This window comes from Lathamus discolor, chromosome 3 (genome assembly GCF_037157495.1).
Source record: "Lathamus discolor isolate bLatDis1 chromosome 3, bLatDis1.hap1, whole genome shotgun sequence".
In the NCBI taxonomy this organism is placed as follows: Eukaryota; Metazoa; Chordata; class Aves; order Psittaciformes; family Psittacidae; genus Lathamus; species Lathamus discolor.
Genome location: NC_088886.1, coordinates 127,261,054 through 127,279,533, shown reverse-complemented (window position 1 = coordinate 127,279,533; position 18,480 = coordinate 127,261,054). Strand labels below are relative to the sequence as shown.

The 18,480-nt window shown below is 44.2% G+C and overlaps 1 protein-coding gene across 1 annotated transcript in view; it reads left to right on the top strand.

The window, feature by feature from the left end:
- The window catches only part of MARCHF4 (membrane associated ring-CH-type finger 4), a 101,608-nt gene extending 95,272 nt beyond the window's left edge, over positions 1–6,336 (top strand). Inside the window, exon 4 of the mRNA XM_065672853.1 lies at positions 5,795–6,336. Coding sequence (XP_065528925.1) covers positions 5,795–6,156 — 362 coding nt within the window. The 3' untranslated portion in view covers positions 6,157–6,336. The remainder of the gene's footprint in view (positions 1–5,794) is intronic.
- Positions 6,337–18,480: the final 12,144 nt, after the last annotated feature.

The following is an 18,480-nucleotide window of genomic DNA, read 5'->3' as shown; positions in this document are numbered from 1 at the left end:
GAGTGGTGGGGCAGCCTAACTTGAGTAAATGCAGAGCAAAAGTCTATATACTTTACTGTACAACACTAGAAACCTACGGTTAGGGTACATAAATGAGCCAAAAGAGACCACCTGTGGCTTGGTATAGCCCCTGCAGTGTGCAGAGCCCATCAAGCAAACATCACTCTCCTAGCTTTGTTTTTACACCTTCATTGTACTGTTGGCCACTGCTAGAGGCAGGATGCTATAAGAGGCAGAGCCCCTGTGTGAACCAGTGCAGCCACTTTTCTGCTCTTGGGTTAAGATAAAAGACAGCTAGGATGAAGCATATAGGATGAGATTAAGGCAAAGAGATAAGTGAGGGCTGAGCTGCAGGAGCTTTGTAAATAAAAGTGGGGAAATTTGAGATTGTCACAAAAGATTAAAGAATTCCCAGAAAGAGAGAGAAGGGTTTGTGTATGCAATGATGTCAATAGAGAGAAAGGCCAGCAATGAACGTGTTATCTCCCAGGAGGGCTGGTTTACCTTGGCCTAAGTCACTTCTATGGATGCAAACCTTGCATGCTTTGATCAGAACTGCCATAATCTTCCCTTGACACCCAGCAAAGAAAGCAGCAGAAATGGGTTGAAGCATGGCAGCTGTGTCTGAGGTGGGACTGCATTCGGAAACGAAACTGAAGGGTGAAAGTGCTGCTGAAGGTGGAAACAAGAGGTGACTGCTCAGGTGGCAGGACAGGGGCTTTATGAGAAGCAGGATAGAGTAACTGGCTTGAATGAACTGTGATATTTTCTCCTGTAGGTAATATGAATGTCAGCACTGTCAGCACAGGGGTGATGTACTCACTATCAGCAGAAGCCTTGTTTTTAATGGTAAATAGGAGAAACAGTTTCTGCCCCAAGATTTTACCTATCTTTCAATAAAATATGTGGCACGTGTTGGAATAAGAGGAAGGTTAATTAGAGGCTGAAAGTCCTGGTGACAGGATCATTTGGTGGCAGAGTCTGACAATGCGACAAGGGGATTGCTTGTCATTTCTGGAAAACTACTGCTCCAAAGTTGCCTTAAGTTGGAGGCTCACAACTGCTTAGGTTAATCTCCGGATGGTGGTACACCAGCTGACTCCCCCTCACCCATCCAGAGGCACAAACAGAATTGCCCTTATTACATCTGGTTTTGCCCATATTCTTCCAACAGCCCTTCTAGCTATTGGGCTGAGGACCTCCCTCTTGACCAGTCTTGCCACAGGCTTCCTGATGGCAATGCACCTCTGCCCTGACTAATCCCAGGAAACAAAGGGCCACCTGCACACAGCCCATATGTGTCCACCCTCAGCACCAAGAACATTTCCTTGCAGAGAGACTGTCCATGTGGATCATGTTGTGGTGTGGGCAGGTATTTCAAGGCTTAGAGAAACCTTGCAGTGACATGAGCCTTACCTCTGTGCTATGATATCCACCCTTGGTCATGCTTCCCTTTCTAACTTTTGTATTTGGAGAGCCCAGGTCAGGGTTAGCTGTGGTGGTCAGTAGAACATAGAAATTAAACTGCTTTCACCAGTGCTAGCTCTGTTGCAGACTGCATCTTGATCATCCGGAAAAGAAATGGTCCAGTTATTCTTGCTCTGGGATGAAAAGGGGTGGGAGAGTGGTGGTAAGTGGAAAAGATGTCTTTCTGCAGTCAACAGTTGTCAGCTTGTTCTCCCAGATGCTGTGGACATGCACTGATTTGGCATTCAACTGCACTGACACAGCCCTTGCCTAACTAACCTGTATTGATGTTGCTTACCTGTTGCTTTAAATCAAACCTGGCACCAGGCTCTGTGCACTTTGGAGCTGGGTCACTTACTGCCAGTTTTGCATAAGAGCTGTGCTGAGGTTCTGGGTATTCTCCCATGTATAATAAATGAAAGGAAGAGTAAGATACCGTGTAAGCAATGTGTACAGGTTTGGTATGACCTATTGCCAAGGTATTGTTCTGTTTGCCTGTGCTGTGAAGCACAAAGCAACTTCTCAGCTCTGGGAAGTAGTTGCTGCACCCAGCACCATTACTAGTCCTGCCTGCCTGGACTCTACAGTTCCACAGGGCTGACCATGATCTGTCCCTCTGCATGGACCCAATAACAAAAAAAGCCACAAGAGCAAAAAGGCTAACATATAGAGAGAATGAACACAGTGAAAAGAGATCAATATGGTTTCCTGTCCATACTGTTTCCGACTCAGAATGTGTTAATTCAGAGCACTGCACTGAGTTAGCCCTGCCATGTTAGCTCAGAGTTACTATGTCTTGTCCCGGGAACAGCACAGCCACACCAACATAGCAATGCAGGCAGAGGCATTAGAATTCCTTTTTTTTTTGACTTTGCTGTCAGGTTAATGATCCCACCACATCATCTGGGCTGCCTCCAGCTCCAGAGCCATCTGGGAGGTGTTTTCATGGCACAAGCCATTGCAAGTAGAAATATCTATGAATATAATGGCCAAGTCTCCATCTAGCCAGCTGCCCTGCTTCCATCACTGGCCATGAACAGCCTGAAAAGTGAAACGAGTGAAATAGGAACAAGACAAGTGTATGCTATAGTTCCCCTGAATATTTCTTCCAGCATTCAACAAATTTTCAGCTCAAAGAATTTCTTCTGACGCTGGTCCAGCCAGGTCCCTTCATGAGAAAATGGTAATGAGAAGAGCATGTCTCCATAGGAGCTTCCTTTCGCTAGCGCCTTTCTGCACTGAAGAGAGATAAGTGCACAACATGTAGCTCACACCAACCCGCTATCTTCCCCACATACACAGGATTTTGCTTATGGAATAATTGCTTCTAGCTGGACAATCCTAGTTAAATACAGTTCTTCCTGAAGGATTTCCCGCTCAAGTCTGGCCTTTAATTGGGAAGTTTCACCTCTGTAAATAAGAATGATGCTAGAGGGAGGAGTGTTTCTATAAAGGGACCCACAGAGCTGAACATAGGAATTCCAATCCTAATTTATCTCAGGCAGACAGAATTTGTTTCGATGGGAGCATTAAGCATCCTGCAGCTTGATGTAAACTGATAGGCTCTTGCTTACTCTTGGCATTTACTCTTGTAAATGAATCACTGTTACTTCCGCCTCCCTGGCCACCCCTCCACTTGGTTCCTTTTTAATTTTACAGCTTCCTGAGCTTGACACTGGGAAATCAATAAGTAATTTAGAGCCCAGTAAATACAGATGAAAACAAGTTACTTTGTACTTTTACAAATATTGGGAAACCAAAATAATCTAAGAAAACAGGTGCTCAGTTGACTCAGCAACCCATCCATCAGCATCACACAGTTAATTGCATGAGATCATAAACATTTATAATTAGAAGGCAAACAAACAAGAATTTTATAAACAGCCCTCTTGAATCAGGCTGCGCATTAAATATTTGTGATAAGGTAATTAAGAATAGATTTACAATTCTGGCTCAGTGTTTAATACTATGGAGAATGGATTTGATTCTATGGAGAATGTTCTACAGCCAAGGAGAAAACGTTGGATTTCGGCTCTTTTATCCGAGGCTTAAAGTGGTCTCAGAGAAACATTGGCTCTGTCATTGATCAGAGAGAAATTTCATTCATTACAGATCAGACAGCTCATTTAAATATATGTCTAATGTCCCTTGTCATGGGCTGATCCACTTCAGGCCTGCTTCAAAGCTCCGTCTCCTTGGCTGGATCTGCAGGCTTTCCCTAAGTCCTGCTTTTTATGGTTGCTGCTTTGATCAGAGGACATCAGAATTCTCAACCGTGTCTCAAAGTAGGGAGGAAAACCCGTGTTTTTCTGTTAGTACATCATGGTGTGGTGTTGTGAAATGCCAGCATAACTACAGGGTTACAGCTGTGTAATTTCAGTGGTCTGTGGGAACCAGAGGGAAGATTTCTCTCATACTGTAGTGCCCAGTGCCATGCCTTGTCCCAGAATAGCCAGATCTGCATACTTCAACATCCAAAGTCGTTACTTCTACAGCCAGCAAGCAGGCGCAGCACCCCAATACAACAACTGTGAGAGTCCCCCTGAAGCTAATCTGTGATCAAGTCAGCAGGGCTTCTAGTTATGCCTAAAACCAGAGAGGCTAGAAACTCAGTCTGTACTTAAAGTAGGGTTTAAACTCCGAAAAATCAGATGCAAACTATGAAACCAGGGGGCTGCACCCCATCAGTAGTAATGGGGAGATTAGTTGTAAGAGTAAGATGACCTTCAGATATTTTGATTTTTGATATAGCACAGGTTTACTCCAGTAATTATTTGCCATCAGAAACTTAGAACAGCCTGGAAAAGGTGGGTGGAGAGTAAAGCTGTAGCATTTGATTCATCAGGGATAGCCATAAGCCACTTTATTCTGTGGTGACCATCATCTCTCCACCCATTGATTAAGACAACCTCCTCATTCAGGCATGATTTTGCTTCTTATTTCTTTTGTTCTTTGCTGTTGTATTTATATGCTTGCAACAGGGCAGGGAAGAGAGCTGTTCTTGCTAGAAACATTTCTGATAACCTTGATCCTGAGCAAGAATGTCGAAGCCATTGTTATTAAGAACACAGAAGCTATCCATGTGCTAATTTACCCAGTCCTATCTTGCTGGTCCGGCTTCAGTTACATGAGACACAAAAGCACTTTCCCAACACGCAGATTGCTGCAAAACAAGGAGATGCCGACCCCCTCATTCTGCATAGATCCCACTCTGTAGCAAAGCTTGTCAGTTATAGTACAGTGTGTCAGCTAAATCAGTCTATATGAGATGTTGCAACTTCCTCAGGGGAGAAGAGCAATGCAGTGTTGCAGTTACTGCCAGACCTAGTGGTTTCAGAGGGTCTATCTAGAGCCCAGCAGCTTGAATAATAAGATCTTAATGCTAAAGTACTGTCATCATCTGAACAACTTCTAACATGATTTAATTCTTCCATCTTCTTGAAAGGGTAGGGAGGATGACAGAGACTGCTGGGAGGTGAGCTAACTGCTGGTGGAAGGGCCTGAACTGCTTGCTGTCTTGTTCAACTGTAGAGAACATTAGAAGTCAGGTGTCCCATAGCTCAGTACCATCCCCTGGACATCAGCTCTGGTATATGCAGATGGATAGCAGGTCATACACAGTACGTGCATACTTGGAGCACTCACAGCGTAAGCTCATCTGCCCTTTCTTTCAAGTATGTTTTTTGCCCCCTTGGAAGGGAGCAGTGATGTACAGTGAGGGACCTGCTCTGCAGGTACTTCATTGTACGCAAAACTTTGCCTAGGATGGCAAACCATTTACAGGTATTGACAGACCTTTTGTTTTGCTCTGTTGCGGCCTCTGGCCTCCGTGTGCGTGTCTGCTCTGCTGCTGTGTGTGTGGGGAGAGACTCGGGCTGTGCACACACATGACGCTGGTGCAGCAGACGTCACCAGCACGTCAGAGCCAGGTACACCCCCTCCAAACACACACCGTTAGCTGGGTGAATCATGCCTATGCAGCATGCGAAACTAGTCCAGTGATAGATAAACCTCAGGCGTTTATTGGTAAACAGATACTGTTTTGCTGTAAGGGCATAACTCACTCTGCTGCATTTACGATCTGTTTATTGATTGCTGGGATAAAGCTGTAATCCTTTTAATTCAGGGGAAAAAGGATCCAGCAGAGCAAGAGCATCGGTGCTGTGCCAGTCGGTAATTAAAATATGTGATTTATCATTGAATAAACACTGGCTGGGGAAGAGCTGAGCTAACCAGCTAGCTGGGGGCAGGATGCTGGGGTAGGTTTATGGTTCTTTCTAAAGTTTTGTTTCTGTTTTATGTTTATTTCTTTCCCCCTTCCCTCCAGGTCTAATAATACACGAAGGGCCCTCGGTTTACCGGATTTTTAAGCGGTGGCAGGCGGTCAATCAGCAGTGGAAAGTGCTGAACTATGACAAAACAAAGGACATGGAGGAACAAAAAACAGGGACCAGGACAAATCAGCGCCCCTCCTCCCAAACCACCCACTCGTCCTCCACTGGTGGTACAGCCACTAACTCCGCTCCAGCCGACAGCGGGGCACGGGCTGCCGGCCATGCCACAGGCACCCTCTCTGACCACCACTGTGCTTATACCATCCTGCATATACTCAGCCACCTGAGGCCTCACGAACAGAGGAGTCAGTCTAGTAGTAACAGAGAGCTCGTCATGAGGGTCACGACGGTCTGAGCCGAGGAATTCAGGAGGCCTTAACACAAAGCGGAGGAGACAAAGAACTCATACAGCAGAGGAGCATGGTGTGCCTTTTTCTTTCTCTTTCCTTTTCTTCTGTTTTTTTTTAATTCCTTGTTTGTTTGTTTGTTTTTTCTTCTCCTCTCCTTTTCTTTGTTGGGAACTGCACAAGACGTAAGAGGCGGCACCTGGCCAGCTGAGGAGCAAAGCAGGTGGAGGGAGAGCTGCACACTCATGCTAAAGAGGTTAATGTTTTCCAGCCTGTTTAAAAAAAAAAAAAAAAAAAAAAAAAGGAAAAAAAATAGAAAAAAAAAAAAAGAAAGAAAAAAGTCAACGACACAAATCACAAAAAAAAAAAAAAAAGCAAACAACAAAACAAGTGCAATACAGACTACAAACTGAGCAGGCAGAGTTCTGGGGAAGCAGAGGAACAGACGGTTTAGCATGTCTTACAAATCTTGTTACCTGGAATAGGTAACGCTCTGTACGCACCCCCTTACACACACGCACACGCACACAAACACACACACTGAGTGTGAGGTTTATAAGAACAAGGAAGGGAATGAAATAGTTTGGAGTATTTTTGTTTTCCAGACTGTGATTAACCAGGGCTATGAGTTGTTTTGTTTCATGAGTCACTCTGGAGCCTTGTTCAATTTACCATAGGATACCTGAAGTGAAATGGCTGGGGAATTTTCGGTACTGATTTGCAGAAAGAGAGATTGAACCATCCCACCAAGAAAATCTAACAAAACCCAGGCATACCCGAATTTCACAAAAAATCCTGATTTTTTTCCTAAGGTTCCTGGCAAGGGGTTTGTGAGGGTGGAACTGGGAGGGGGGAGGGTGCTCCATGATCTTTATTCAAAATGTAGGCATTTTTGGCAAATTTTATACGAATGCTCCACAGGTATTTCAAGCACAAGTACTGGTGTGATTTATGCCTTCATAACCCCAAATCCAGCGCCCAAATCTTGCCGCTCACACACATCATTTTCCATGCAAACATTCCAGGTTAATTTCTTTCCATTTTACTCCGATCACAAGAAGCTGACCCACCTTGGTGGGTTTCTGCTTCCTTGCTGATTCAGACACTCATGCATTAGACATATACATCCTTTTTTTGTTTCGGTGTCTGTATCCCTGCTGCTCGGTTTGAAACAGTCTCACTCAGTCTTGTAGGCTGAGCCTTTCACATCTGGTCTGTTAGTTGACTATAGAGTCTATTCCATTCAGTCGTTCAAGAGAGTTAGTTTGAAGAAGGAGCACAGTTGCTGATCGAATATGTAACACTTCAAATAGTCTCCTTCTCTGGGATATATCCTTGAAGGTACTGGTTGCTCTTCAGGAACATTCTCTTTCAATGCACAATGGCCGAATCATTTGTGGATATTAAAGGGACACTGTCAAGTACTTTTTAAATAGTTTTTAGGGTTTGGGCTTTTTTACTCTCCATTGTTTGTAATATTCTCTTACAAGCTTGAAAATAAAATTTCTTTCCCTACTGTTTTTGTCCTTTTCCATTGGGCATGTATCGTTCTCTCTGCTCACCCCATTCCTTTCACCTGTCCTCCTCCTCCTCACCTTTCTTCTGCAACAGGAGGAAATCCGCATTACTGATTTCCTGCTGTCTGTCCTCGCTCTATGGAGGGTATGTCTCAGCTCTACAGGGTTGAGCTGTTTTGCTTGTGCAACTTCTAAAAAGGAAACATAAGAGCAAGAAACCTAAAAATATGGAGATTAGGTAATTGAGGAGCAACAGCTCAGCAATCCCAAAATAATGAACCCATAGTGATCAAGCCTGAACCCAGCTCTCCCCAAATTTAAGATAAGGACTTCAGCCAAATTGCATCCATTTGGCAGCAGTGCTGAGCAGCACTGCACAATGGCTGTGTCCAACTGCCCTCCGTCATCTTCTCAGCATCTCCCACAGCTTTTATTGGAGCCAGGGTGAACATGGGCCACCAGCTCCTTTTGGCAGCTAGACTCTCATGGCTCAGGTGTTTCTGGATCAGAGAAGGTGTCAAACTTCACCTTCCAGGTTTGAACATACTAGCCATTCTGAAACGTTGAAGAGGGAAGTTAGCATCTTAAGGCAGGTCGTATTTTTCACCTTGATTACTTGACAGTGTCCCTTTGAATATCAGAATGCAACAGAACAGGTACTTCTTTGGCAGAGAATGTGGAAGGTGAAACACCAGCCAAGAAAGCTGACTTACTGAGGACCCATGTGAAACAGCATGGTTTCTGAGGCCACTGTACCTTTATCTGACCAATCCTATTATCTACCAAAGAGTGCTTTCGGCAGAGGACAGGGAAAGGATGTTGGTGGGCAGAGGAAGAGGGAAGGGGCAATTCCAGTCATCTCTAAAAGCAGCTATTCCCACAATGAAGGTGTTGCAATGAACAGTCTCTGGAAGAACCACTTCTGATCCACAGTAGAGAGAAACCTGGCCAAAGCAAGCAATCACAGCAGCCTCTCACCCCAATGCCTGTCCTGGAAGCTGTCCTCCTTCCAAGAAATGAGTAATTATGGTGGGGTTTGGAAGGGGGAAGCACACACAGATGAAGGGACAGCTGTCAGACATGATGTTGTTTCCCTCCCTGCCATCCGCTCATTTAATATGGAGAAGTCAAATTCCTTTAATTTGGCTGATGGTTTCAAAGTTCATGAGGTCAGAAGCACAACTTGCCATGAAAGAGTGGTGTGATCTAGTACACTGAGCACACAGGACTCTGCATACTCTCACTCCAGCTCTGCCACTGACTCTGTAGCCTTGGGCTGTTTGGCTCAGTCCCCCCTCCACGCAAAGGGGGAATAACAATACGTACCTACCTCACAGGGGTGTTGTGAGAATCCACGTTGGTAAAGCCTGTTGAAGTGCTAAGTCTACCACTGGTAGTCACGAAGTGTGTGGTGGGGGTGAGCAGCGCTGCCCTTTTGCTGGTTACAGTCCGAATCACTCAGCGGGAGTCCCGTCAGCCCTCTCCTGCTTGGAGATCCTCCTTGATCTGAAGCGGAGGGTGTCGTCCGAGTGCCCTCTCCTCCATTGCATGACATTTTTAGCGGCTGTGAGGTGCAGGGTAGTGACAGACAAGAAGTCCTACTTGACCAGGGATTTGCTACAACGTTTTCTATATCTGTGGGGTTTGTTGGTTTGTTTTTTCCATATATTGTGCTTAGAAATAAACTTTCCACTTAGGGCTGGCGGTTTGGGGTCTATTCTGTTGCATGGCAATGTATACAAGTCTTACTGTCTGTCTTACTGTGCAAATGATCCCGCAGCCCAATTTCAGAGATGGGTATGGTCTGAGCCTTGTCACACCGGCGTAAGACTCAAAAGCCTGTCTAGACTGTTTAATATTTAAACAACACTATGAACTTGTCAATTGTATGTGTTCTGTGCAATACAAAGCATGTCATTAGCTGGCTTGATGGGCAGAGGGGCTAAAGAAAGGTCAAAACTTGTTCCAAGAGCTCCATATACGTGCCAGATGGAGCTGAAGGGCTGCCACCAGCAAAGCAAACTTGGGGAAACCACTGGAAACTGTTTTTATAACAGTTAACTCCAGAACAAGGTACTTCCGAGTTTATGAACTTCTAGGCTGCCAGCCTGAGAGAACAAGTGCAAATGTAGTGTGGGGTTTGGGGTTTTGGATTCATTTTTTCTTTCCTCCCCAGAGTATTGATAGCAGAAATACTGATGAGGGTCTCTTCCTTCCATAGCACAGTTCTCTTGTCTCCCACAATCTCCTTGTGCTATCCCCTCTGTGCTACTATGCAGGACTTTAAAAGGTGCAAATGAAGATAGTAAGCTCCTGAGACATGCAAAATACATTGTGTATTGGGGGATTCTAACTGACAGAAGAGATGGGGCAGAGCTATGCTGCAGACAGCATCTCTTCCCCCCCATATCTTTCCTCTAGTCTTGTACGCTGGGTTCCTGAAGAGACGTTCTCTGTATTTTGTTACAAGTCAGTCAGATCAGCTTCCACTGACAAACAAAGCTTGCAGAGTTTGGCAGCTGTTTCTCCCAGTGGAGAAAATTCCAGGTCCTACCACTGTGGAGACCTCTCAGTTCTTGGGCTTTGTGGTCCTCCAATACAGTTTGGGGGTGGTCAGTGTGGAGGACTGTTCAGCCATCATCAGAAATCGTGTGTGTGGTCCTGCTCATTCTTGTGATTTCTGCTAGTCCCCTGATTTTCCGTCGGTTTTGACAGGTCTTTCTGGTAATGCTTTTCTGGTTATGCTCTTCAGAGGTGTTTTGCTCTGTGTCAGTTGCCAATGCTGTTCTTGCCTATTGAAACATCAGTGCTGGCCTCCAGCTTCCACAGCTTTTCTGTTCTTGCCAACCAGTCTCCTGGTAAATACCCACTGCCAAGTTCAGACCCTCTTCCTCTGTGCCTGCAGTGACTCAAGCACATGTACTAACCCAAGGGTCATCAGAGAACACAGGGACCATTAAGAGTCTGCATCAAGAGTCAGACTCTGTAACCATCAGTCAGTCCTCTCTGATATATTCACTTTGCCAGTCTCAGTGCCTGCTGTTAATTGGTTGCCCCCAAACCCCCATAATGCTAGCAAAACCCATATACCCACCTAACATTTGGCTTTCAGTTTCCAGTGTCGGAAGTGATGGACTGTTTTTTCTTTCTCAAGTAAGTCAGGTGTGTTCCCTGTTGTGGCTTCCCAAGCAAGGTGCAGAAGAGGTCCATGTCTTACCTTATCATGATGCATAACCCAAGGAAAGAACAAGTCAGCGAGGTAGATTTGAGTCAAGAGAGGCATTGGCTGTCCGCTGTTTTTACTCAGGGAGACTGAAAAACACTGCTTTTGCCTGCCAGGTCCCTGACCTTTCTCAAAGCCCTTGTATCTGGCCGCAGTAAACCATCAGAGCCAATGCCTGTAAATGGAGGGCAGTTCTAAAGATTTTCCAGTTCTGAAGATGATCCCCTGCCCACGTGTGGTGGTCAGTCCTTCAAGCACCTTTGCTTTGTTTTCCTCAAGAGAAGAAAAGATTATTTTGACTAAGCAAAGTACTGCTACTCTTCAGTGTAGGAGGAGGCTGCAACATTATCACTTCCAACCTGTGGTTTATCCACCAGGACCCCTGCACATCTCCTTGTGAGAACACATGACCAGAAGACCTATTCCTTCCTCTTACTGTTATATGTCAGTCAAGCACATGGAGGGAAGTGCTTGGTCAGCAGTGCCATTGTCTTAGTGACTACTTCCTGAATATCCTAACCTTCCCCCTACTCTCACTTTGCTTGTGACTGCTGCTTCTTGTTCCTGAGCCAACAGGTGCTTCATCCCCTTTGCCAATCCTAAACTCCAGCCCTGAATATTTCTTGAGCAGACAGACACAGGGTTCCTCACAGACTCATTTTAGAGTCTTCTACATCCTTCCTGTATCCATGCAGGCAAATTAATTTCATTGGTAGACAATGACATAGTTGAATTCTGAGAGGAGGAACAAGTGCTGGAGTTTATTACATTGACCTTCACCTCTTCTTCCACATTGAAGGAGATACAGTGAAAACATCAGTTGGTTTCCATATGACAGCACTGAGCTGATGGCTTTATGAATATTTCCCTCAATAACGCAAGTCTGCCATGCTGCAGTTACTGAAGGCAGTCTTTGATCTCACATCTATCATGCTGGATACAAGGAGTACAGAATCTGACACTGTGCTGTTTACACAAACATCAGAAACTATCTTAGTTCATTATTCAAATTACCTCCAGGTCAGTGGGTTTCTCCTTTGACGAAAGAATGATGTTTTCTCTTACAGAACTGGCATTGCAAGCTAAAATACATGTGTACATTTACATATATATTTAGAAATGTTATCCTGAAAACACAAAGGAAAAAACAAACACCGAACCCAACAAATAAACCTGAAAGAATACTTAACTGTATTGAAAAAGTCTTCACAGGAGCTAAGGAGTTGCTGTGCGGAAAGTATGACATACGATTTGACTTCAAGAAAAGGGAAGACAGAAGAGGGAAATGCTTTCATGTGACCTCTGGCTCATCTCTGGTTCATGTTCATTATTGTATAGCATTTAATAAATGCAGAAGTATGTGGGAAACAGACATTCAGCTCCAGCAGCAGGAAACAGACTGAAGACCCCTTAAACTTATCTGAGCCATACTCAGCAAGCACAATGATGCAAAAGCACAAACACCTGCCATCACAAGTTTGAGAAGGCATGGATTTCTGAACAGGGGCAAGAACTCAGAATTTTTTTCCAAGCCACATTGACAGTATTTTTTCCTTGCTTGTTTACTTCCTATTACTAACCCCTTTTTTTCCCCAAGCATCTAAAAAAGAAAATAAAAGATAAGAAGAGGATTCTGATACACAGGACTTGAAGAATTAAGTAACAGTACAGAAGTATGAAGCAAAGATGCTCCTTTATATGTTATATTATGCATCAAGATGTGCTTTACCAAATAGAATTAGGACATCAATTCCCTGCTTGCTCAAATAACGTCTGAGTGATTTAGTCTGCTCACGATCAAGGAGCCTTCCTAGAACTTAGCCTTCTACAGGAGACCACAGCTTTCCCTTGCACGGGATAGCCAGCATCAGGCAGAGATGTGCCCCTCTACATCAAGATGACAACCTGCTGTTAGCAGGTTGTTAGCAAGTCACTGCTGGGCGATGGGAGCATCTATCAGCTTATAAATGTTTTGTTATCAATAATCATAGAATTTGCACAAGCCAAGTGTGCCCCTGCAAGTTTCGTCTTTCATCCTTTCACAGTTCAAGTTGATGACAGTTACTCTGCTCTTTGCTCTTCATTACAAGACAGCTTTCATTTAAAATCCAGCCTGCTGCACTTCTCTGGGAGTTTTTCCACTGCATATTATCTGTGCAGTTTAGTCCTTTTTTCCTAGAAGGAGGAACAGATCTCTACCTAACCCACCTGATCATCTTTCCCAACTAGAGAGACAAAACTTCGTGTTTTCTGAACAGCTCATCTCAGTACCTGTGTTCTTATGAGATTATGTTCTCCCTCCTCTTACACTCACTACTCCATAACCTTTGCTTTTCTTTGGAAAGGGGTTATTCATGGTAGAGCATCTGTCTGAGATGGGAGTGTGAACAGCCCTTCTACTCCTTACTAACAGGCACACAAACCTTCCTCCTATCCTTCTAGACCGGTGTGGCCAGCGAAACCCTTTTTCATGGAGTTTAGCTTCTTGATCCAGAAGAGCGAACACTTTCAGGTATCTCCTTCACTGCTATTGAGCTGTGGGACAATGGCATGGGTAACTTTTTTTTTCTTAGCCTCAGGATAACTAGAGTGAATGATGTACCTGAGCCAAAACCACAGTAAGGACAAAGCACTTGTATTTTAGATGGTGGTAAAACTGGGTGAGGTCTGCTTTGATGACAGGGAAACCAGAATCTTTGTCAGATTTATATGGTAGCAAAGCAAAAAGGCCTTGTCCCTCGTGTTTTAGCTCATACACATCAGCTCTGTTACAAACAAGCCCTCTGTAGGCAATGCAGGCCAGGCCTGGGGAGGAAACCTTCCTCATTCCAGAAGCACAACCAGCCCATAGCTATGCATCAGCCCCTTCAGGACTTTTGCCCAAGAGGCTGAGAGTAAGAAGGGAGGTAGCTAGTGGGTATGGCAAGAACACTTCTCTGGATCTTCATCCCCAGCAGGCAGAATCCCCAAGTAGGCTAAATCTGCATCTCCTCATGTAAGTCCCTTTTGAAATCACTCCCAAGGATTATGGTCTGATCTTTCACTACTGCAGGGTCTGCCTGGGAGGGGAAGCAGTGTCTCTGCATGGATCTCCAAGGTCTGTTAGGGTCCTGAGTCACGCCTGGAAGAAAACACTATGTTCACTGAGGGATGAGTCAGTGGTGTGTCCATGCAGAAATACTCTCTTTGAGATTCTACAGGGATACCTGTGGGGTTGGGAGGGGGGTACTTTTTGTTTAGGGCAGGAAGCACATGGAAGGGAAAGCTGTAATGTAAGAAATAATCAGCCACAAGGGAGGGGTTGACCAAGAGGAATGACCATGTCAACTGTGTTACTGTCCCATCATTCTCCTGGACTCAGAATGGAAACTTCCAAGTGCTCTTCATGAGCTTACATTTATTAGAAAACTATTCCTGGGTGTTGAAGGTTGTTTTCTAATGAAAATATACATAATAAAAAAGCAAATGAATGACTCTTGTTAATCTTTTCATCTCCTCTGTTAACCTGTAACACACACTGTGAAACTTAACTCCTTCCTTGTTTGTTTACTGCCATTCCTGGTCAATAAAATCTCTCTCTTTCTGGTCACAATCTACACAGGGCTTTATCCAGTCAGCTTTCATCTTCTGCCTACATATCAGAGGTCAAGACTTCACGTGAGGGATTTGAACAAAATGCCATGGCTTAGCACACATAGCACAGTGTTTTAGTACTTTGATTTATCATTTGTTTATGGCATTAAAGAGCAAAAATCATTTACCAAACATCACGACAGCGTTCATGTGTGGTGCCTTCCCTGTGTGTAAGAGAAGCTTGAGGTAACCGCAGTAAGTACAGGCAAGCACTGGAAAATGCCGCTGTTTTCAGAGTACCCACCCGGGTGTGCTAGGTCCTTCCCAGGGACAACACAGAGCTGCCCGTGACAGTGAACGTCTCCTGCCTAAGCAGTACTGGAGACAGCCCTTACTCCAGGGCTGTATCTTCTACAAATTGCTGTGTGAACTTCAAGACGGAAGGAACACTCACAGCAAGCATGCACAGAAGTGAAGATGAGGGAAGCCATCACCAATGCCACAGTAGGAAGGGGTTGATAACAACGTAGACTAGATCCACAGCTCCCTTCCTTAATGCTGGGCATGACAGAAAGCTGTACCCCAGGACATCTTCTGTGTGCCCACTGAATGTCCATTCCAATAAGTCTATTGAAATACACAGGAAAAAGGGAACAAATGGAGAAAATGAAATGGGCAGGACAAGGAGCTGCTTGGAATGAAGCAGCTGTGCTAATCAGAAGTGGAGGACAAAAAACAAGGAAGGGGATAAGGCGGTGGGAGCAGGGGCTGGGAAAGAAGATAGGGAGCAGGGATAGGACTGGCAAAGAGAAGGGAGACGTGGTGAGAAGAAGCTGGTGGCAACTATTGATTACTGTAGCCTGATGGTTTGGAGAAAAGAGGGCAAGACAGGCTCTAGACAATCATGGAAGGGAGGAAGAGGCCATGAAACACAGGCAAACTGGACTTCACAGGGTCCTCTCCTATCTGTCTTTCTATGAGTCCAGGACCAAAATTGGGTCTTTTCAGATGACAGCCTGACAAACACCCTTCTTGTTATATTATATCTCCTGATTGCCCAGGATAGGCAAACACAAATTACTGCACACATCATCTTACCCACAACTCATTCGTACCACAACGTATTATTCCTAATTCAAGGCAGCTTCCCAGGGCTTGTTTTATTTTGTGCACACAGCTACATTGCTAAAAACTGTAATGTGCTCTGCACCTGCTCAGACCAAAAGTAATTTCCTGCGCCAGCCAGCCAGGGCTCTACTGAACTGTAGCAGCTATAAAATGCTGTGGTCTTTGCAGCTCAGTAGGTTTCAGGAGAACTGAAAGGCTTTCAGGGGATGCTGAAAGGCTGGGTTGCTCTAGAGACATAGGTTGTCTGTGAGACAAGGAGGTTTGAGTGATACTGCAGCCTGCATTCCCTCACACACAGACAGGAGTGTTGCCAAAACACTGGCATCTGAACTCAAGCTGCAAAATTCACGGCAGAATGGCAAAAATTACAGGCTTGAGAGTAAAGGCATTTCAGACAAGGTGGTGGCAGGAAGAAGATTTAACCACTGGCAACATGAAACTAGTTTGGTTTAGAAATGGGTGAAAAAATTCACCTACAGTGAATGTAGGTGTATCTGTGTAGGGAATATATTTATCTGAATCTTAAAGAGATAATAATCTTGTTTGCAAATTTCAAGCAGCAAATGAATGCTTCCCATCCAGAAGTTACTGGCCACTTCCAGAATAGATACAACAGCCATCTGCTCAGTGGCCAGAGGATGCCAATCCCTAAAGAAGATGGCTAACAACTGTGTGCAATTACAGTGATAAAATTCCCAATATAATACAGGTCTATCAAACAACTAGTTTATTAATTTTGAACAAGATCAACTCAGGGACTGACATAAACCTATATGAAATCAGCAGGATTTTCCCTCGGGGTTTAGTGGGCACATAGATCAGGACTGTGTCCCTGAGGAATTTCATGCTCCCAGCTCCTCAGCAGTTGCTTCTTCTCGTCTTGCAATCCAGAAGCACAAAGCACAGGAGAGCAGTGAACGGATCACCTCTGCGAGGCCAAATGAGTCAGTCTTTCTGCACGATTTGCAAAAGAAACTATTTTTTACATTCACCACAGAAAAAAAAACCTCATTTCCAAGGGAATTAATAGCCATTAATCTTAAAGCATCATCTCTGCAACAAAGTTTTCATGAATTTGCACACCTGTGTCCGGTCATGCTTACGGGTGTAAACATATGCTTGTGTGAGATGGCACTCAAACTGCTATAGGCACACACAGTTAGTGCAAGGCCTGCTGGGGGTGTGCACTAGCTATGCTGTGATGACCCCTGATGTACATGGTCATACCACCCAATAAACTGGCAACAAGTGAAGCAGAAATGCAGTTAGTTACCTTGCATCTGCAGAGGGAAAGAGCCTGTTCACAGGCAGTTACGGTACATAAGCTGAAACAACGTGAGTTCATTACCAAGATCAGTTATTCATCACTATGAGTAAGCAAGGCCTAACATCTCCAGAAATAGCCAACAGTAGCCCCATGCATCCAGGCAAGACACAGTCACAGAGTTGCGCATCTTACAAAGAGTAATTACAGTATTCCCCTCTCTCTCTTTCTGAACTTAGCTGGGAGCAACAAGCACTGAATACTTAAGGTAAAGAGTGCCCTAGTTATTTAATGCACTAAATAATAACAGACATCCATAAACTCACTTATTTTACATACTTTTTAAATGCCCACAGCCTTGTCTAGTTTGTGAATGCTATGAACCTTATTGCACCACTAAAGCCTTATGAAACTTTGGAGTAGTCTCAGGTCAGAGCATAATGGATCATTTTCAATGCTATAAGCAGAGTAAAGGGAGACTAAATAATTTCACTAGATTCCCACTTTCACATACAGTCCATCTACTTGTCCTTTCCATTCAGATAAGGTTTCATGATAGTGAAAGATGTCAAATCTGGAGTTGTTTCTGTTCACAGCACATGGAGTAACCCTGGAAGCTACATCTGTCCTCATATGGTTTCTCAATCTCCAGTAGATACCTCTATGAGTTGAACAATGTTTAATGCCATACATCTCAATGTGCTTTTATACGTATTTAACGTAGGCACCTACAGCTCACCCAACTTCATACATCTAAAGGCCACTTGTCAAACTCTGAGCTGCCTTAGTAATTATCAGAGAAAAATAGGTACCTCCTAGGAATTATTCATCCCAATTGTATTCAGCACCAAACTGCCTACACAGTTGTCTAATATAATTTGAGATGCTTGACTGGCCTCCAGTGTCTCAATTTTAAATTGATGCCCATCTCTAAAGTTAGGTAAAAAACCACCCACCCCTCTTTTGCATGTATTGGGTAGCCAGCAGCCAAATTGGTCATCTTTCTCCTGACTTTATGAATCAAAGGAAGTTAGGCTGCCCAGGCTGAATACACAATGTGAAACATGGTCACTGAAACATTGGTTTCTTAACTCATCTTACTGAAAAAGGGTTTTTGTGAGGTTCTCCCACCAGCCACAATCAGAATGAGACTCCAGCCACCAAACATCTTAACCCTGCAGTTGTTTGCTTACGGTCTACAGCTAGTTACATCTGTTGCTTGCAACCCGTCTCTCATTCTCAACTTTAATTCTGCATTTACAAAAATAATGAAGTAATTCAGGATGTTCAATTCAGGGGACTTTTTTAAAGAATACTTTTCCTAAAAGTAAAACCCCCACTTTCTAAGCAAATTTAGGCCCTTAAGTTATTGCTACCTCCTGAAAATGCAGGCCTGAATTCCTGAATTCTAGATTAATAACCAACATTTTTTAAACAGCAAACTCTGCAAGGCTGTGAATGAAGCCTGGCAAAAAAGCAGTTCTCTAAACAGCAAGGCAGCTAGTCCTATGACTGTCAGCATTTGTGACTCGTGATACTGCAGAGATCTCTCATCATTTTACAGCGCATCTTCCTGTATCAGAAGCATCTTTCAGAGCTTTGGGGAATTGTTTGTTTTCTTGTTTAA